This window comes from Orbicella franksi, chromosome 12, assembly GCF_964199315.1.
Source record: "Orbicella franksi chromosome 12, jaOrbFran1.1, whole genome shotgun sequence".
NCBI lineage: Eukaryota > Metazoa > Cnidaria > Anthozoa > Scleractinia > Merulinidae > Orbicella > Orbicella franksi.
In genome coordinates this window covers 7,819,279-7,840,270 of record NC_138156.1, presented here as the reverse complement: position 1 = coordinate 7,840,270, position 20,992 = coordinate 7,819,279, and the positions used below count along the sequence as shown (strand labels likewise).

The 20,992-nt window shown below is 38.5% G+C and overlaps 1 protein-coding gene across 4 annotated transcripts in view; it reads left to right on the top strand.

Moving 5' to 3' along the window:
- The first annotated feature begins 47 nt into the window (after positions 1-47).
- Positions 48-20,992, top strand: part of LOC145464431 (calcineurin-binding protein cabin-1-like) — a 51,389-nt gene continuing 30,444 nt past the window's right edge. The window contains exons 1-39 of one of the 4 annotated variants that reach the window (XM_081448329.1): positions 48-264; positions 378-458; positions 1,685-1,798; positions 2,220-2,351; positions 2,644-2,745; positions 3,066-3,144; positions 4,061-4,114; positions 4,239-4,305; positions 5,115-5,175; positions 5,612-5,718; positions 6,574-6,640; positions 6,882-6,939; positions 7,313-7,414; positions 7,932-8,029; positions 8,230-8,306; positions 8,650-8,718; positions 8,820-8,872; positions 9,252-9,339; positions 9,784-9,846; positions 10,231-10,308; positions 10,706-10,745; positions 11,223-11,317; positions 11,819-11,949; positions 12,650-12,720; positions 12,852-12,945; positions 13,611-13,663; positions 14,177-14,263; positions 14,919-15,005; positions 15,346-15,452; positions 15,872-15,950; positions 16,706-16,800; positions 17,048-17,248; positions 17,749-17,845; positions 18,324-18,395; positions 18,647-18,679; positions 19,036-19,134; positions 19,628-19,682; positions 20,118-20,205; positions 20,299-20,361. In XM_081448329.1, coding sequence (XP_081304455.1) covers positions 262-264; positions 378-458; positions 1,685-1,798; positions 2,220-2,351; positions 2,644-2,745; positions 3,066-3,144; positions 4,061-4,114; positions 4,239-4,305; positions 5,115-5,175; positions 5,612-5,718; positions 6,574-6,640; positions 6,882-6,939; positions 7,313-7,414; positions 7,932-8,029; positions 8,230-8,306; positions 8,650-8,718; positions 8,820-8,872; positions 9,252-9,339; positions 9,784-9,846; positions 10,231-10,308; positions 10,706-10,745; positions 11,223-11,317; positions 11,819-11,949; positions 12,650-12,720; positions 12,852-12,945; positions 13,611-13,663; positions 14,177-14,263; positions 14,919-15,005; positions 15,346-15,452; positions 15,872-15,950; positions 16,706-16,800; positions 17,048-17,248; positions 17,749-17,845; positions 18,324-18,395; positions 18,647-18,679; positions 19,036-19,134; positions 19,628-19,682; positions 20,118-20,205; positions 20,299-20,361 — 3,200 coding nt within the window. In that variant the 5' untranslated portion in view covers positions 48-261. Of the gene's footprint in view, positions 265-377; positions 459-1,684; positions 1,799-2,219; positions 2,352-2,643; positions 2,746-3,065; positions 3,145-4,060; positions 4,115-4,238; positions 4,306-5,114; positions 5,176-5,611; positions 5,719-6,573; positions 6,641-6,881; positions 6,940-7,312; positions 7,415-7,931; positions 8,030-8,229; positions 8,307-8,649; positions 8,719-8,819; positions 8,873-9,248; positions 9,340-9,783; positions 9,847-10,230; positions 10,309-10,705; positions 10,746-11,222; positions 11,318-11,818; positions 11,950-12,649; positions 12,721-12,851; positions 12,946-13,610; positions 13,664-14,176; positions 14,264-14,918; positions 15,006-15,345; positions 15,453-15,871; positions 15,951-16,705; positions 16,801-17,047; positions 17,249-17,748; positions 17,846-18,323; positions 18,396-18,646; positions 18,680-19,035; positions 19,135-19,627; positions 19,683-20,117; positions 20,206-20,298; positions 20,362-20,992 lie in introns of all 4 variants that reach the window. The other 3 variants (XM_081448328.1, XM_081448330.1, XM_081448331.1) reach the window with 3 other exon arrangements.

Genomic DNA, 20,992 nt, shown 5'->3' with positions numbered 1-20,992 from the left:
GCGAACGTCAGCCATTTTGTCTTGAAGTGTGCGTGGAAACTGGAACTAGTACCTTTGTAGCCACGCTTTGAGCAGAACAGCTTAGCAGCCTTTCCCGCCAAGAAGGCAAAATGGCGGATTTTTCTCGTCTCTGCTCGCAAAGTTTTATGCTTAAAAATGACCCCGTTATTTAACTGCAAGGGGCTTTGAAGGTGTTCTTGCCATTAATAGCGTTAATATTTAATCAAATGGTACCTGAATATCACTGCGGATAAATTGACTATGGTATGTTTATTGTTGTTTAATATTGTTTATTAAGTTGTACTAGAGCATTCACGGCCAGTTCCAAAGCATTTCCTGCATGAGGCTCTTACAGTTTGCTGCTGATGTTTTCTAAGATTCGTCTGTGTGCTTTGAATGATGATTCAAGTGAGGAAAGTGACCATGAACCCACTCAGGAGAGTGTCAAACAAGCTAAGGTAGGAAATTATGATGATGTTATGATTTCTGACAGCTGTACATGTTACGAACAGAAAATTTATTTTTTTTTTTTGAGGAAAGTGTTGCGTATTTCTTTTAGCTAGGAATATTTGTAAAAGTAAAAAAATCCAAAAATTCTGAAAAGTGGTAATTTACTAAGAGAAATGCGAGCTTATTTTGCATTTTGTACATGCTGTGGTTTAATTTTTACCTCTACTTTAAATATTTCAAACCAGTTTTATTTACCTTTTAGAGGCCGGGGTTCTAAAAGTGAATAGTGTGCACATCACCCACCCCTGCAGTCCCTAACTCTACCTTACCCTACCAGGATCCATATCACCGCCCCCCCCCCCCCCCCACCCTCCATTCATGTGCAAAGGATAGTGTGAAAGACAGGGCTGTTATTACGTTTTGATGCTCCTGATCCCTTGATCTTCACACCTGTAACAAACTTGCTGATTTGTGAGTGAATTATCAGCAGCCAAGTTCATCTGTAAGATGTAGGGCTCATCAGGCTTACTTGCATGCCCCAGGGGGAGGGGGTACTCCCTTTTATGGACTGTATACATGTAAGTATGTGCGTCCCCAGAGGGTATGGTTTTTCAGCCGTTTTGGTCCTAAATATGGTATGGTTTTGTACTCTACACAGTCTTGATATGGGTATGTTTTTAAAAAGAAGCTAATTTTTTATCATTATCGATATGAATATCAACAAAAGCCCTTCAGAAATTATGTTTATGGTAATTTGACATTGGTTTGAACTAGGGAACTAATTACAAGGCAGTTCTGAAACAGGTATTGCTTTAAGGGTCAGGTCATAAATAGGGTGTCAAATTTTTGGTCAGGTCTTGAGTAGGGAAGGGAATATCACAGATTTTGGTCATAAATAGGAGAAGGGTTTTGGGAAGCGTGCACCCCCACTTAATTTTTCTCAGAGTACCCCCTCCCCCCACCCTGGGCTCACATGTAATTGTTATTGGTTACAGTCCATAATGAGAGCCCTACAAGAAATTTTAAACATACCTACGTAATAACGAGGCCATACGGAAAGTTTGTCCTTGCTGGAAATACGTATAATAGTTTTGCTCAGGGGCGTTAGAGAGAGTCACTTGACTCAAAAGCCTCTGGGTCTAAATTTCCTGAAAATAATATCCCTAGCATCCCAAACCACAATAATTGTGATAGAATCTAGCATCTCATTAAAGCTTTGATAACACTTTATTAGGAATCAGAGGCTTTGGAGCTATACAACAAAGGTCTGGCTTTGCAGCAGAAAGGAGATTATGTAGCATCAGAGGAAGCTTATAACCAGTTGTTAAATTCTGCTTTGGTTAAAGAGGTAAGCACTTTAATTTTTAAAATGGTGTTTTAATTCACATTTGTCCCTACAAACATAAGACTGCATGTAATTAGTAACTAAGGTAAAATAATAAAGAGGAGTTGAAGGTAATGGCTAAAACTGTAAGAAAATCTAAAGTACGCAATTTTCATATTAACTAGTTTGTGTATCAGTGCTGATACCCATACTATGGGTATCACATGATCTTTCAAAGGATGCATGTAGAAAGTGCAACAGGGAACTTGTTCATGTTTGTACTGTAATAAACTATGGAAAGGAGGTTTACCTTAAATCGGTGGGCTTCTGTTATCTTTACTATAAGTGGAGGTTTTTCCTTTACATTTAGTTATTATTTCCCAAGTGAAATGCTTACCAAGAACACAAAAGGCATGCAACATGAATGGATGTTTCTTTTAAATAGGCTCCCACACCGGAGGAAGATGCAGGCTTGGTTGAACCTGGTCATGTGCTGAAATATTCAGCATACAAAAATCTGGCTTCACTGGCAGAGAAGAGAGAACAATGGGAGAAGTCAATAGATGCATATCTTCAGGTGAGGGGCCTTGCTTCCTCTTGCTCTTGCCAGCATTCGAATCACTTATGTCCTAGCACCAAGAGTGAACTACTATTAAAATAGCTTTAAAGCGTATCTTGATTAATTGGATGAATCTTTGCATTTTAACCTTCAATGCTCCTCATAAATCCTTAGGACATTAAACAGTGATGAAGACCTGGTACAGATGAAACATGTTGTACAGGCCTTCTCTCAACCACTTTGTAGCCTTAAAATCTTTCATTTATGGTATTTTCTTCATCTTTGACTGCCTGATCCTGTTCCTATGCAGGCTGTTGCCCTAGATGACTCTGATGTGACTGTCTGGTATCATCTTGGAGTAGTGGCTCTGAAGACTTTTGATCTTTGCCTGGCTCGACGCTCGTTTGAAGAGGTTTGTAGTGTCTGTACTAGAAAACTTCGAAAATGATTTTCAAATACTGTATCAGAAATTTATAGATGTTATTAAATAAATAAAACACTTTAATAGCTGACACAATTGTTTAACTAGCCACAAGGGTGTACATATACCTCCTAGGTTAAATCAATTACCTTCAAGGCGAAAGCTTCTGGGCTGCCTTTCTCCACCGAACAATGTTAACAGTAAATGTTAACAGCTGTAGAGACAACCAGCCCATTAGCCCAACTTAGTTCATTAAGTTGACTTAAATTGTTTTTAATCAATTTGCCATCATGTTTTCCACCCCTGTGTAGGGTTTGAAGTGTAATCCAAAGCACTGGCCTTGTTTAGACTTGCTGTGTACTGTGTTGTATGCTGTTGGAGATTATTACAGTAAGTATGTTGAACAGTATTTGGAAGATTTGCTTCATCACATTACCGTACCCAAATTCGCAATTAGCTAGTCAGAAGCTCTGTCTATTGTCCTGATATCCTGTGATACCAAGTCACTGACCTGACATGACTATGATACCATGGTCACTAGGCTGAATTGGCTCATTTGGTCTTGCCATGGGTATTTTGGCTCGACTTTATCTTGCCAAAATAGGAACCATGGCTCATCAACCAAACTCGCCTGGTGTGCCAACGAAGCATACCAGTAAGGTCTGCTCTCTCTCTGTGGATAATCAGTTACTGCTTTTTTCCACAGTTTTGAAACTTGAAATTTTTTTGACAGTTGCTCCAACAATCAGGCAGGGCTTGAAAAATGTGCTGTCTGGTTGTCCAGGACAAGCAGATTTTCCTGCCATGCGAGTAACTTTCATTCACACTTGCCTGATGGACAAAGGCCCAGACAAGTCGTCAGCCAACTAAAAATAAATAAACTAAGTCTTGGCCAGGGTGAGCAAAATTTAAGAACTGCTTTTCTGAATGAGTGGATGAATGAAAGACTTTATTAAAGCGTCAATAGTATTTAGCTTAAAAAAATTAATTGGGGACACTATTTACACAATAAAATATACCTTAGCTAAAGCTAAAACTATTTACAATTTAAATAATAATGTATAAAATAAATTAATAAATAAGTAAATGAAATATATGAACTTAGTCTGAAGGGCAAACTGGAATTCTAATTCTTTTCAGAGGCCTGTAAGGTGTTGCCTATTTATTCAGAGATTAACTTCGAGAGTAAAGAATCTTACCTAAGAATACAACATAAAGGCAATGGCTGATTCAATAAAAATTAGTATTATTGATATAATTATAAATTAATAGTTATTATGAACATTATGGTTTTCTTTAATTACAGCCTGCCTTGTTATGATTTCTAAGGCCTTGGAGAGGGATGAGGAATATTCTAAAGGTACAAAAAATTTTAACCTTAATTACTGCACAATATACAGTATGCATATTAAGTTAAACAATAATTGCAAGTCACCTGGTGTGGATGAATGTTTGGAAGTAAATTTGTAACTCCCTCTTGCCAGGCATAGCTTTGAAGAACCAGATCTTTTCTGAAGAGCCTATGCTCAAGAGAGATTCTCAACACCTAAGGTAAGTGATCCATCCACTCCTTGTATAGTTATGTTTCAAGACAAGACATTAAGGTGCACACTTGGACTTTTCTGTCATAAAGTACATGCAGAACTGTCAGCTGAAAACCAGATCAACATGGAATTAAACCAATAATGTTCGTATTGCAATCCCTCATCATCAAATTTTCTTGAAAGATGGATGGCTGAATTACTGTCCTGGGGGGGGGGGGGGGGACACTACTACATATGGGCTATATAGGTATGTGCCGCTGTGAAGGGTATGGTTTTCAAGCAGTTTACTCTAGGATAGGGTATATAAATCACAGCATTTGGGTCTAGAATAGGGTATCATTTTTCACAAAACTGACTGCTTGATTGAAAATTTTATCTTGAGTAAGGAAACCATGAATAACCACCCAAAAATGTAAAAAAATCAAATTGGCAAGTTCAAATTTTACGCAAATCAGCCTCAACAGTGTTGATAGTACCCCTAAGTACCCCCACCCCGATTACTGTTTGGTTTCAGAAAATATTCATATCAATCCAACAGAAGGTCATCAGAAATTTTGAGGGGTGGGGCTTTTGAAGGCCAGGGAGGTCCTCCAAAAAATCTTCCATGGCATTGAAGATGTCCAATGACAGATGTTGCTGATTTGTTTTAATGACAATAAGTGTATTTATCCCTAAATTCTCTTGTTATCTTTGTTAGGGTTTTGCATGGAGATCAGCATAGTTTTCTAGTGTGTTCTTTATGCACTGTGCATCTATTACCACTGTGACATTACCAGTTACTATTGTTTGATTTGTCTATCTTATTAATTTTTGTAGAAATCTATTTGATATATGCTACTCAGTTGATAATGAACAGGAAGAAAATGAAAAGAAAAAGGTAGGCTTTAACATTTTGTATTTCCATAGTAGGACAACTGGGATGTTATTCTTTGCTTGTTCATTCCTGTGTTTTCTCTACTATTTTCGTTAATTATTCAGCCATACATGTAGCTGTCACCCAGTCATCCATTATTCAGAATTCATGCATATGCATTATGTAATTTTAATTGCAGAGTGTTTAGTATCATTGTGTGTGTGAACCAGGGCTAAATAAAAATGCTGTCTGGTCACCCTGTAGTTATTTGCCCGCCGGGCAAGTAACTTTTCATTCTCACCGGCTGATAGGCAAAGGCCCAGGCAAGTTGCCTGCCAACTATTAAATAAGCATTTGAGAGCTGCTTGTCCAAAGGGCAAGCTGGATTTCAAATTTTTTTTTCGAGCCCTTTGAACTAATGAAATCGTAAATGTTATAATATTATGTTTCTGTCATCCAGTTTGTGAAAGAAGCCCATCATCTCAGGGAGGAGAGGTTGAAACTTGTGGAAGCAGACAGGGCCCCTCCACCTCCTTATCCACCTGTCAAGTCTTTGACTTCACACACGTAAGAACTTTGAATCATCTCTGTGTTACAGTTTTGTGTGACTTACCCAGTGGAAAGGAAGTTTACTGACAAAATTAAAGTGGCAACAATGCTGGCTGGTTGTTAATCACCTGCTTGTTATAAATATGACATCCCAGGGACTTCAATAATGCCACTTTTTGCATTGCTGACATTCTTTAGGTCTTCATTCAACTCTTTGTCATGTCATTATACATACACTGTACAGAGGAATCCCCTTTTTTGCAAACCTCCAAGGGAAACAAAAATTGGTTTGAAGATTCTGGTAGTCCGAGATATTGGGGGTAAAATTACAGTCGTGTTAGACTGAGGTGAGGGAAATGACTTTTGGTACGAGTTACTGGGACATTTAAAACATTTATTGTTGGTTCCAAAAATTGAGATTCCACTGTATTAACCCCCTTGCCCACCCTCTAAGTGAAGCTAACCACTAAGTCTGAAGTGCAACAGGTGGTGTTTGTGTGCTTTGGCAGCATTGCCACAGATATTTTCCTGCTGGGTCAATTATGTTTGAGTAGTGCTTATGGCCACCCCACTATATAGTACCTATCCCCAAGCTTACCTGTTGCTGATAAGTTAAGCATCCTCCTCCCAATAGAGAAGAGCAAAAGCTGTTCAAGTAATCAAATTCAGCATTGATGATGATGGAAATTAAAGAAGTTACGATGTAATCCTTGACATATAACTTCAATCTGAACACTTAAGGACAAACAATGGTGGATGTACAACAAGCTCCTTTGAGTTTAGCTCAGTCTTAACTAAGCAACATATTTGTATAGCCAAAAAAAGTATGCTTCTAGAAACCTTTCAATTTATTTTTTTGAATTGTTATTTAAGGTGGGCAAGTCTTGGTGAATGTTTCATTGCCCTCTATGATCACCTCACATCACCAGAAAACCCTCAGGTAAAAGCTTTTTGCCATGGCCAGTTAGTTAACGTTTTTAAGATATGAAACTACACGTAGTTGAATCATTAGTATTATTTTGTAGTATTTGTGTCGGAGTGCTTTTTTAGTCTCAGTGTTAACAAATGAAATATTTTTGTATACTAATGTAAGTGTTGTTATGCATGTGTGTAGCTTCCTTGTTATTTTTGACCTAGTACAATCACTATCATTAGGAATGTATTCCTCTGTATTTTTTCAGCCACTTGGCAGAAGAGTTGATCTGGAGGGATATTACAAAGCTATTGTTGCACCACCAGGTATTTGACATCATTATGTTTGAGGACTTTGTTCAGTTGCAAAATGTAGGGAGCTTCAAGGCATTTAAGTATGAAATTTTCACGTGTAACCATGCTGAGAATTCATTGCTTCTTGCATAATTCTCTCACTAACCAGCACTAATTGGCTTTCAAACAACGGGGCCTATCAGTGACTTCATATATCATTGGTAGAGGGCTTGCATGATCTCGAATAATCTGCAATGGCGATAAGTTTGAAATGTGCTGTTTGTGTCTGATGTTTGCATGCTTTTTTTACTGTTTAAGACCGAGAATATCTCTTTCTTCTTTCCCAACAGATCACAGATTCGTCTCATTTTAAATATTCATGAAAAAATTTTCTTTCTTTTTTCAGACATTTCTATGTCCTACAGACCATCTGTTGTTAAAGTACCAGATTATTCAAGCTCAAGTTTTTCTACTGAAGGTTTTTCAGTGTACAAGAATGTGCAGACAGGTTATTGAACTTTGCATTAGTTTTCATTTATTCGCTTGCCTTGCTCATTTTTATTACAAAATTAAAATATGCCTCAACTCTACAACAAAAAGGAAATTTAAAATCTTGGTAAGATTTAAACAATGTATTGTTTGGATGAAATGCAGCAATTTGTAGTTGACTATGCATATACAACACTCATTAGGCCTGTTACACCTCCATGACAAACACAGCTTAGGAGTTTTTGGAGTTGGTGTATGATCTTATCCTAGCTGGTCAAATTTAAAAAATCAGCCCACCTGCCTGACTGACCCAATAGTTTTATGTATTTTGATATATTTATTGGATTTGTTTCTCTATGGCACCCAGCCTTGTGAGATGCTAATGTTTATCCAATTGAACACCAAATTGTTTATTCTCCATACTAGGTGAGTTGAAAATAAACACAGTGGGTGGCATCAAAAATGGATTTTATTGTTGCTTGGGAAGAGAAGCCAGTGATTCAATGTAACCGTATACCTTTTTGTTTGTTGTTTAGGTGACAGTGATGAAAAGAGTAAAAGAGGACCAAAAAGAAAGAAGCCTCCTCCAAGTGCTATTGAAAATGATTTCCTTCCCAAGAGAAGATCAGCGAGGGTATGACTTTACCCTCAAATATTGATCTGTATAATTATAGTACTTCAATGGAAGACCTGTAAATATGTTGTTGCAGTCAGTGTGAAAAGTATGTTATTCATGAAGAAGAAGAAGTGTTCTGAGGAATTCGTGTTTGCCAAATGAATGGTAATATTAAAAGGGAAACTATTAGCATTGTCATCTCTTTATTTCATATTTAGGTGAGAACAAACAAAAAGAAGGAGGAGGAAATAAACTACAAAGAATTGGTTCAGTCATTTATTCCCTCCTTGTTCAGGTTGGTTTTATTTTGAATTCACAGTTCATGACTTCACAGTAAGGTCCTTTCTGACACAGCCATCAAACTAGTTTAAGTAGGTGTTAAGAAAGTTGGCTGCATTTATAGAGTCTTGAAACATAGCTAAAGCATCTTTTTGTGAACTGTGGGTATTGCCGAAAATTTAGTTTTTATACTTTTACATCATTTTTAGGTCTGATCCAACATTTTTTAAGGTTTTAATCATGAACGCTGACCACCCAAACAGTATCTACAATAAGACTGCTGTTTAATTTAATTACCACATAGAGCTTAGGATGCTAGTTTGCTATGCAAATGTATTGTGAACTACCTTTTTTGTCAGACCAAGTGTGAGTGCAGATGACGACAGTAGTCAAGATAGTCTTGCTGATGGATCACAGTTTAGTCAAAGGTATACCTTTGGATAAAATATTGTTAATAATCCCTGTCCATTTTGTACATCATCTATGCCAAATTGAAAAGGACATTGATAAATCATTTTTCACAATGCAGAAGTAGCCAGTCACAGAATTCAGAAGGAAAACCTGGAGAAGGCATTTCTACAGGTAAGCTCTAAACCTGGTAACTTAATATTAAAAAAGTCACTTCTGGACTGGTGTTCTGGACTGTGCACCTGTCTAGTATACATCAAGGCATACTGTACCTTTAGAAGGTAAAGTGGACTTTCACAGGGGCATAGCCACTGGCTAATTTTACCAGCTAGAAGAAAGCTTATCACTGGCTGAAATTTCAATATAAAACAAAGGTTGGCTGTGCACAGGTACTAGAAAGCTGACTTAGCTTGTTAATGTTGGAGGTCTCCCTTAGTTACATAACTGCCTATTATAAGTTTCACTGTTATGAAGATCAGTGCTGCAAAATGGCCATAAAAGTTTTGAAAATGACTTGTCTACACTCGAATGATCTGCATTGTAAACCCAGCAGGTGCAGATGGAAACACTTATGAGAAAATCACTGGTGAAGCAGAAACACTAGACATTCTCACCTTTGTCAAAGAACACATGGAAAATGGGTCAGTTTTACTTTTGATGATTCTTTTTGTTTTTTCTCTCTGGTACTTAGGTAAGATCCTGCTACTGGTTTATTTCACTAGCTGAAAGAGAGCTTACCACTGGCTGTAATTTCCCCAGAAAACAAAGACTTGGGGTAATTTTGAAGGTGCACAGACCAAATAAGGCCCACTGAGTTTGCTAATGAACCTAATTTTTCATAGGTACAAATGTACATCCCAAGTGGATGTTGAATACTCCAGTTAGGTGGGAAAGTGATGTTTTCTGAATGCCTTTGGGAACTACTTTGAGAGTTTTGAAGTGTTCTTATTCAATCAAAGAATACTGAGTGCAGGCACCCTTAATTACTCTGGCCACATTACGCACTGGTTCTCCTGCCTTAGCTGATACTTGACCCAGTGAACAAAAGTAGTAACTGACCCAGTTGTTCTGCTTTCACCTCACAGGGGAATCATTGACTTGATGAATCAGTATGGAATATGTCTTGCAGCTCAAAATAACAAGACTTGGTAAGTAAAAAAAACTTTTCTTCAATCCTTTGTACTTCCTCTGGTTTAGTTTATAGCATTCTAAAAAAAAAAATTATAAGTGTCAAAGTGTTAAGCACTGCTTTACTAATTGTGGACACTGAAATAAGCAAACAAATATTGTAAATTAAACAGAAACTTGTTAAAAATCCCTTCTGGTGGGAGGCTGACCTGTCGGCTATTTACAAAGCGTGGAGAAGTTGAATCTGGGACCACCAAACACAAATCCATCTAGTGACAGGGAAGAGGATTTGAATTCAGGACCTTCGGATTACAAATGCAGCGCCCTGACCACTAGGCCATGCCTTCTCCCGAAGTTAGTTTCTGTGCTCTTGTCTTTGGAACCAGCCTTTTTGTCTCTTTTAGGCCTTCAACCTTGGCAGATGTATTTCTTAAGGTCTACAAACGAATGAGGAAACATGTGATTCTTCCATCTGAATTTTGGTGAGTCATTATCTTGCAGTGAAAATACCTATTATTCCAACAGACATGGGAAAGAAAAACATTTTAAAAGTTATTTGCTATAATTTCTTTTTTGTTATGTTTGACAGAATTGTCAAAACACTGAAAATTTTCTAACAGTTTCCACGACCTAAATAACTTCAGTGTTCTATGCTTATGACACATCACCAGTAGTGATCAGTTTATGCCTGCTTCTGTCATGATTTAATATCTCAAGTGAGGATTTAGGAACCAGTGATACACACACAAGAAAGAAGCAAGTGTGGTGCATCCTCTAAGTACTCATGCATGCTTGCTTAGCCAGGAGGTGCTAGGAACAAAGGATGTTTTGCTTTGCTTTTGTTAAGCAACACTTATTTTCATAATTGTGATGTTGTAGTGATGACCAAGATGAATTGTACAGGACAAGAATGGCAAAGGTAAGACCATATAGTTGTTCAGGTTTTTAGCCCCCTCCTCCATCATTTTAAACAGCTATGGAAATCTCCACTGTTTTGAGTAGAGCATCACTTTTTTCATACATAACAAAAATCTCATTTTTGTGTGTGGGACCAGTTTACTGAGATATTTATCCACAACACTGAGGTAAGACCTGGGGCCTGTTTCTCAAAAGCCCCAGAAACATTTTGGGCCTGTAAAACCATTTTTAGCTCATCTTTATCTAAAAACTGAGACGTAAATACGCCTGAAACTTCTTGTATGAAGGGAACCTGTGTTCAAATTAAGAATGTGTGAATAAAACAGCTCTGTAATCATAAGGTTAGAGATTTTGCTATGGCTTTCGGGGTGCAAAAATGTTTTGGGACCTTCGAGAAACAGGCCCCAGACAAGGTTGTCTCAGCCAAATGAGCGTATCTTGTTCTTCTCTTTAAACCCCTTCTTTCTTTTGTCATCAGCTTGTACTTGTGGCCAGTGAGCTGACATTGGACAAACTACTGACAGCCAAGTCAAAGTCGTCATCCAGTCTCTCTCCTGCCAGTTCACCACGTGGGTTAGTTTATTTCTCTTTGGTTATCTCATCCTAGAGGATGAAAGATAATCTGAGTATGTTCACTGTGTGAGAGTGTTTAGACAACAAATGACAAAACTAAGTTGGAAAAATAGTAGTATTTAGGTAAGAACTATACCATCATCAGACTATAATATGCATAAAAGGTAGGTCTTTTAAGGTCTATTTTAAGGGTATATTTAAAAATAGCCAACACTTCTAAATTCCAATTCGACCAAGATTGAGGACCCACAGGAAAACCAGGTAAGGCCGATGTGGCTTCCTCTCTAAACATTATAATGTATTTAAATAGCGTATTGATGGCAATGAGGAGACGAAACAAAAAGTACTACTCTTGAGAAAAGCCAAACTTCTCTGTTGGATTTCAGTCCCTTGTTTAAGGAACGTTCCAGGCATTTGATATAACATGCCTCTTTATATAGGGGAAGATTCCTATGTAGATTCGCTAAAGTTGACACATGCCACTGTTGTTGTTTTCTGTAGTGGTGGATCAGTTATGTCGAGAGTCGGTGGGTTTTCCAGTGAGTATTTGGCAGAAGATATTGAGTACCTCCATCGCATAAGCTCGCTTCAGACCATTCATGGAGACTTCACTCTTGAAATGGCCATTAGAGGTACCTATACACTCCTTGTATCTTTGGAAGGAGATTTTTACATTGAAGGAGGGGTGGCATGAGCACTCAGGAATACATTTTTGTTTCAATTGCACTCCTCTTTTTACGAAGTTCTCGAGCCTGCAATTTTTCAGCGCTGCTGTTGCTAAGTAACTTGTTGTGTCGTCATGGCAAAAAGCTGATGTCACATAATTTGGTGTGCTCATGTTATTGGTATTTCTGATTGGAAAATTTATCACAATTTCGATTGATCCTATTAGTGTTTGCCGAAATTGAAAAGTAAGAAGGTAAAAAAAAAAAACGTTTAGAGGGAACGAGAGTGTACTGCAGCTACACAATCATCAGTGGTGGATATCGTGATTGACTGAGTGTCTTTTGACTACTTTGATGCACTGAAAAAGACCTGCCTCTGTGTTTTGAAGTTCGTTAAAGAGTCAAGGGAATCGTGTGCATCAACAAAAATATCCTATTTGTCATTTTGTGAAAACCGTTTAAAGAAGAAGCTGGTCTTCAAGCAAAGATAAAATAATTTGTTAAGTGAGAAGAACATGCTCCAAAATTTTGTTAATTTTATGCCATTCATTTAGAATCTTCATTTGTCACACTCTGTCAAGTTTCTAAAAGTCCTTTCTAAAGATAGCTTGCTTTTTTTAATTTTCATAATTTGCACGAAATGATACTTCCGCTTTGTGTTCTGTAGTAAATTGGATGAGAGCAAGATACCTGATGTTGCAAGGTCAAATGGATTATGCCATGATGTACTTAGATCGGGTAAGTACATGTAGACGACCAATATTTGCCCAATGCAGACCTCATGCAAGTTTAATAATATGTATATATGTCAGCTCGAGTAGCAATCTTGCCATATGGATTAATTATTTGTCTACTCTTCATTTCCTCAGAGTTCAAAGCTCTTGACCCTGAAGGTGAATTCAATTGAGGGTCCTACCACTGTTAAGCTGGTGAACTGTAGAGTTGACAACATCATCACATTAGGTAAGCAAAAACACACAGGCATTTCATACACGGTGTGATTCAATAATAGTAAATAAGTAAATAAATTGGAAATGACAATGGCACATCCCATGGTGCATGGATGGCGCAGTGATGAGAGTGCACCCTGCCCCCACTGTGACCTGGTTCGGATTCTGGACCAAGCATAATAAGCCAGTTGCGTTTGTTATTGGTTCTCGCTTTTCTCCAAGGGTTTTCTTGGGGCTTTTCTGATTTTCCTCCTCCACAAAAACTAACATGCCAAATTCCAATTTCATCTCGCTGTCCTTGAGTCATCCAGCCTCACATTTTAATTGTACCCACCTCTTTGTAGTCTGTTACCGTCCTTTTGCCATCATAAGCCATCCTCACTTTCTAACTGGTTCCTGACATTAGTGGAATTCGCCAAACAGTCCTTTTCCACTGAGGTTTGCCTTGATCTGAGTATGAACGTCTGGAATATGGCGTGTGAGCCTGAGTAACAAAATCATCTCTCTTGTCACGCTCGTTTCATTTCCTGCCTAAGAGGCGTCCGAGAGACTCGACCCGAAAACTGTCATTTTCACAGATCGGAGAAGAGTTCTGGAATTCAGCGAAAAATTGAGCATGTGTTTAGAGGCGTCTGTTACTCAGGGTAACGGTCCCTTTGATGCTTGTTATGTTTCTAGATCAAGTCCAAAAGAAACTTGAATCACTGCAAAGGTGTCAGTCATTAGAAGAGGTATGTTAACAAACAATTCATTGAACCTATTTGCCGTCTAAAAAGTAGAGAACATTTTCCGTGCTTCTATCGAGTTATGAAAACACGAATGGAAATTTGGGAGAACGAGAAATGCTGTGGAAACATGAGTCCCAGACGCAGCAGTTCTCTCAAAGTATCAAGAGTGTTTCTATTTAATTAGACCACGGTATGAACTCGAGATTTCTATCACGCACAGAAATCAAGAGTGAATAATTGTTGTGGTATAAATCTGCTAGTCGTTGAGAACTTTATCTAAATCCTCTTCACAGACACTTCCAAAACGTAAGGAATCGGCCTCAATTTTGTTAACAACCGCACACTGCTACGCTACTCACTATTTACTTAACAATTAGATTATGCGCTTTTTTCGCGTTACCGTTGAAGAGGGCGTAGCCCTGCAGTCCCTGCCACGAATGTTGCTTACTCGACCTATGTGGACTTGAAGTAATTATGTATTTGTCATTGCCTTTCAAATGGTGATCCTTTTGACAGGTTCAACGGCTGTATGAGTCAGGTTATTATGAAGATGTTGTGATGCGCCTAATGCCCACACTCCACCAGCCGCAGCCCAAGACCAAGGTACGCTAAACATCGGAAATCAATACAGTTGCTGAATCAATTGATTCAACTGAAAACATCATTCATTACTCGATAAAATGGTAGTGTGGTGCTTTGGGCGCCAAAGTTAGAGTTACGGTCTGCCAAACTTCAAATGAGTCATGAAAAGTAATGCAACGTTGGGTACACAATTGTATCATGTTTCTTTTGTGAAGTGTTCACCACTGGATGAAAACAACGGTTACATACCTTATTAGTTAGAGAAGGTTACATAGGTCTTTTAACCAACTGTAGAGTTCAAGTATTGCTAAACGAAAATAAAGATCAGTAAACGAATATTAATCATTTGGCAATAACCATAGCCCGAAATAGGTAGTACAGAGAGCTACGTAGCTGTTGTACTTTGCACGAATTGCGGACCAATAATCCAAGTCGTCAAATGTATGTAATTTCTACTGAAGACGTAATCTCCTGTAGATCTTATAAGGTTTTAGTCTCGGATCTCTTAGTAAACTCTCCTGTTGCTAAACCTGGAACCTAGTGTCTGATAAAATTGCATCTCAATCTTACCAAAAAAAGTTTCCAAAGACGTCTGAACTGACAGCCGACATAAGTTACAAATATTTTGTTTAAAGTGTCTTTTTTTCTATGATATAACTGTCAAATGTGTTGTTAGGTCAGTGAGCTTGGTATGTCCATTCCTGAGAGACCGGCTCAGTTGTTGTTACTACAAGACTCGCTTATTAAGCTCAAGGACTATGAGGTTTGTTTTAAGAATTGTTCTGTGACACTGTTGTCTTGAACCTTCAAAAATGTATACTGGATGGTATTACATATTCCTTTCCTATCTTGGGGAGTTGTATGAGCCCGCAGGTCTTGTTAAGGTCGGTCTCACATGGCGCATGCTCATTGCACAGTACTTGTCCAGTTTTGACCATGATTTGCCTAAGACTTTACTTGGTGCAAGAAATACGCAACTCCATAGGCGAACCTTGTTATACAGTTTGATTGAAGCGTAGTAATTTATGTGCATCGATGTGCTTCAGTGCACATGTTCCTCTTAAAAAGTTCAAACTGATTTTTTTACTATTTGGTTATACCAGCAATGTCTCACCTGCTCTGAGGTTGCTCTCAATGAAGCTGTGTCACAGATGAGTCCATGCGATGCCTGGTCTACCGCTCTGTCCAGGCTCTTTGGGTGCATCGATAGGTAAGACTTGAATCGATCAGGGGACGTCCCTGAATTTCTGTTTGCTTTAAAAAATCCTATAAAGAGGCCCATTAAATGTTTTTGGTGTGCAATAACAGACTAGTCACGAATACTTGTGCCATTTTTTGAGTGAATAATGAGAGTCAGAAACTTTCCAGTGTTTCTTCGAGAGATTAAAATGACAATGTGTTCCTCTATAAAACGTTTTTTTGTGCCTTGGCTACAGGCATGGAATCAGAATCAGTTTGTAATAGTGGTGAAGTCATGTTAGCATGAAAAATACATATTCAACATTTAACATAAAATTGACCCAACCGGAGCGTGGGTTATGTTGCTTTGAAATAGTTTAAAGTGGTCCTTCTGATGTGCTTATTTTGCAATAAAGAGAAAATCTTTATTTTGTTTTCTTTTCAATCCAGGAGCATTTTAGAATGTAAGGCCGTGTTGGACAAGATTCCTCAGGATAAACTCTGCAGACTGACTCAAAACATCATCAAGGTGCAGTGATCAGATTGAGCTGTATTTTTTGTTAAATTATATACGAGTATTGGGAGATTGCTGCCTTGGTTTCTGTAAATGAGCACAGCTGCACTTTTCACACCCATATAGGCAAAATATGTCAATAGTGTCTGGGGAAAGCTGTGATTGTATGAGATGTAAAATCAGTTTGTACTAATACTGTATAGGCACCTACATATTGAGGACATAGTAATTTCATATTCCAGTGTTTTTGGTTTTCCCAGAGATTTGGAGCAAAAGTTATAGTGTTTGAATACATCCATCTCTGTGTCCAGGTTCAAAGTTAGGTATTCACACATGAATGTCCATCAAGACATCTTAACAACCACTTCTAAAATTCATCAATAATTCATCAAGTGTAAACAAAGGAAATCACCCGTGAAGGTGTTTGGATATCTGATCATGAATTGGCATTGATTTTGTACAATTTGTTTATCCGATTTCTCCTTAGTTTTAGTTTTGATCGCGAAGATATATTAAAGTGAACACTTGCGACAGTGCCTTACCACATTTCCAAATACCTCCGAGTTTGCAAAAAAAAAATACTCCGCTGCGCAACACATTGTCAAGTCTTTTCTGGTTGTTTGGAAATGTGATGAAACACTGTTCCCCGTGCTTGATATGTTACACAAATAGCAGCTACTACACACAAATACAACTACCAACACGCAATAAGCATGTAGTGACTTTGTATCAGACATTATATCATGGTCTTTTAACTCGTCTTTGCACAGGTTTTAGAGGCTTCCATGAACGCTTCTGAGAACAGTTCTGATCCTCCACTAGCAACTGCTAAACCCTGGGTTCTACTCTACAGGGTCATCAAACAGTAAGTTCGGACTTGTTCCTTACTCTAAAATCTCCAGGGAGACTGGTCACCAGTTGGGTGCGCTAGGGTATCTGGGATTGTTTGTTCTTCCAATATAGTAACATCTTTCAACTGAGTGTGGAAAGTAATCTGGCATAACTTGTTTTCGAGTCTTATTTAGAACCTAAGTTATCTTGACTTAATTCACTCTTATGTCCTTTTTGCTCTCCTGTTATCTCCGGATCATTTAATTTTCTTCAAATTTTAGCCAGGAAAAGTACGAAGAGACAGTGGACAATTCCCCAAAGACATGCGTTCAGTCTGTTCCTCCACCTACAGACACTCCAGTGCCTGAGACTGCGAGCACAGATAGCAATGTGAGCAGCGTCAGTGTGATAAGTGACATGCCTGCTAGTAACATATCACCGTCACTGCAGTTTCTGCGCACTGCGCATGAGCATCTTGGCAGGTAAGGAAAACAAGTGAATTTTGAAGCAATGTCTGAAAATGTGCTCTGGATTCCCTGGCTTTCTTATTAGCAGACTAGCAGACGTATAAATACTGGTTACCCGAAGAGGGAAGTGTTCGGGTTTTTTCTTTACTTTAAGTAAATTGATGGAGGGAGGCAGCATGGCCGAGTATTTAGGACAGCGGACTTGAAATCCGGAGGTCGCGGGTTCAAGTCCCACTCTGACCACTTAGCTGGAGTTGTTTTTCTCGGTAGACCCTAGTTCAGCTCTTCGGTCGTGTATGTAAATAGCCTACTGGTTTGCCTCCCGCCAGTTGGGATTTTTAAATCTCTCATGTACAATTGCTATATTTGTTTCTTTCAGTTAAAGTGGCATGCCTGTGAACTAGCTAGGTGTAGCTAAGCGCATTGACCACAGTAAACACAACATTTGAACATTTCATCTAGTTTTTAGCTATTTCCTGTCCCAACACTCTGAGTTTTATTTTTATTTGTTCAAGGCGTGGTTGGTGTTGTAACAATGAAGGAGTGTTTTTGTTGCTTAAAGTGGAGGTTCTTACAGAAGAAATTGCAAAACCAGTCGTCCCAGCAAGAGAGGTGTGTCGTGTATAAAATTAATATTTATTATTTGTCATTATTATAAATTATTCATTTGTGAAACTGTACTCGTTAGGCATTTACTTAAAATCAGTTGACTTTCGTTAATTGAACATGCATTCAACACAGACAAAAAAATAGGTATTTGCATTCTGGCTAGTGTTAGCGACTAAAAAAGCTCGTACAGTCTGTTGTGCCCAATCAGAGCAAAGGTCTTCTTTCTTCAACCAATCAAGTATAAGACCAAATCCAATTGTGGTTGGCTTCCGCGACTTGTGCAAGTCGCGTCAATTGGCATCCGCGAATTTTCCCGCGCTTTCTACGCCAAATGTCTTCGCTTTGAGCAGCTTACATTTGCAGCTACTCTATGTTGTTACAGTGACAAGTGCGGTGTTAGTTTAACAAAACGTGCACTTATTTCAAAGTCATTCTCTTTGGAAAACTAATTTGAAATGCTTGGTACTCTTTTATTCTGTAGGAACTGGTTCGCGACCTGGAACAGTGTTTCTTGTGTCTTTATGGACATCCTTCTATCTCTAAGAAAGCGAAGGTATGAGGTAGCTTAGTTCGGGGTGAATACCTCAAAGTGTATCTACTCGCGTCCCTTAACGTCAAGTACACTATGAGTGTCTACGATTTAAGTCTCCTATGGAAGACGTTTACGGCACTTGCATGTAAAAGATACAACCCTTTTTGTGCGTTTTTCTTGTCCTTGTTTTGTTGTAGTTACCTACCAAAGTGTGAGTACAGTTGCGTTGAATAATTCTGACGAGATAACTAATGACTCTTCTCCTTTTTAAGGCTCGAAACCTCGTGGAGCACAACTCGTCCCAGGTAAGTTGTTCCTATCTTTTATTGCTAAGCTTAACTTTTTTCTACTACCCTTCCTTCTCCAAAAAATTGTGCTCTGACGCAGTTTTTTGAAACGTGACATGCATGCTTAGGGTTGACAGAAGTGTTAATGTTGCTATCCGCTAACAGTTACGGCATTTTTTTATCATTAATGTTTTTAATTTTCAACAATAAAAGAAACGTTACAATGCATACAATTTCCACTTGTTATAGGAAAACTGAAACAACAACAAAAGTGAATATAATTTACAAGATATTACCTACAATAAACTACCTAAGTATACAATTCTAGCTTGTTGGAATATTCCAATAGTTACTTTTGTTTATTGTTCAAACAGATTGCCCTGACGTGGAGTAACTCGGTTGTAGTATTTGATTATTTCAAACCCCCAGAGCCGCCCACATTTGACAGCAAAGCCAACACTATTTCTGCAGAGGTGAGATGGGTTTTGATGCCTGCATTTCAGATAATGGGTCGATCGTATGAGATAGCAAAAAACTGACGTAATGCTACACCGTGCATGTTCGCTTAAAAGTTTCTTCAAGGCTGGATTCCGACTGCGAGAGGTTGTGCACTTCAAGATTGGCCGAATTTAGACTAGAGACGAATTATCCGACACCGAAGTTATATTTGGAGACGATTTATCCATCTGAGACGATTTATCCATCCGAGACGAGTTATCCCTCTCAGGCAGACGAATTAACCGTCCCAGACGGCTAGTTAATTCGTCCTAAGTGTAAATTCGGCAACTGAAGAACTCATATGCTTGGACAGTACAAAATGAACTTAATTTTGTCTTCATGAAATTAATCTATCTGACAGCTCTAAGAAGAGGCCTGTGGGAAGAGTGTACAGTGTTTCCTCAGAGAAGTCTTGCGATTTGTGTAAATCTGAGAGCTAAAAAATGTGACTCTCTTTGTGTCTTGCAGGTACAGAATCTTCTCCGTAGAATAACGGTGGTGATTCCTCAGCAAGAACTTGAAGGTATGCTAGAAATAGGTGAAAAACGCTGTTTGAACTGCGTCAAGATTCTGTAACTAAAAAGTATGGTACTAGCGCACTGTCGTGAGACTTAAACCAAAGTAATTACATATGGCCAGTCATCACAAACACAGATGTTACGCAGTGAACCAGTTAGAATGTGAAATAGTGACAAGCGCGGGAAACATGCAATCTGTGGAAAGCGCCGGAAAACATGCTGCCTGTGGCAAAATTACCTTTCTATTGAAGGAAACTTGAACATAGTAGTTTGCTGAGATAGAAAAACGCCAGAGACAATAATAAACCATACAGGAACAAGAATGGTTGAGGATGGAGAAAATTAAGACGGATTACAAACGACGAAATGAAAAATTTAGTCAGTTTAAACTTTTCAAGATGCGTAAACCGTGGCGCATCTCCTTTGTTTTATTTCAACAGCTATCAGTTTTGAAAGCGTGCAGTCGTTTATCGAGGGTGGAGATGAACCGGTCCCGAAGCTGCCTGATCGTCTAGTTGGTGTAAAAAGGTACTGTGTCTTCTTAATTTCAGTTGCTGTACTTTTTGCATTCTCCATCTAAAATGCTTTCATTTTACAGCGTTCTTATCATTTCTTCCACAGGCCTGTAATAAGCGAAATCTTCTACCTGCTGGCTGATTTCTACTTTAAGAACAAGGAATTCAGGTATTCAATCTTGTTCAAATCCTCCTCCCTGCCTTTAGATGGATTCTGAAGTTGTGTTTGGTTATACCAAATTTAACTCCTCGTTTCGTTGTAAATAGCAAACTAGTCAGTCTCCCACTTTTTAATAAATTTTTGATGGTCCCCCTCCAATATTTGCTTACTTACTTAGTATCCCCAATTAGTGCAGCAGCGTTATATACTTAAATAAATACAGTGATTGTCTTTTACACAACCGCATCGGTTTTAATTGGCTTTGCTTATAAAATGCGGTGTGAAAAAACTTGTCATGGAGTCACGAGAAGAGCGCTTTTTAACGGCGGTCGATACATGAACCAATCAGAACTGGAAGCATACAACATGTGACTAGTGGTAAGCGCGGGAAATTCAAAAGCAGCAGCTTGCCGTTAACTGCGAGAAAACATATAAGCCAGTGGGAAGTGCAGGAATACACATTGATTTGCAAGACAGTTGAATGCGCGGGAAACTGAGGTGAGCATGCGAAAACATGTGACTAGTAGCAAGCGCGGGAAATTATGTGTGATGCAATCAGATTGGCTAAAATTGATTTCTACACATTTGTGTGGTTGTATTCACTGTATTTGTTTTCTTCCTAACGAGGCTGTCTCGATGT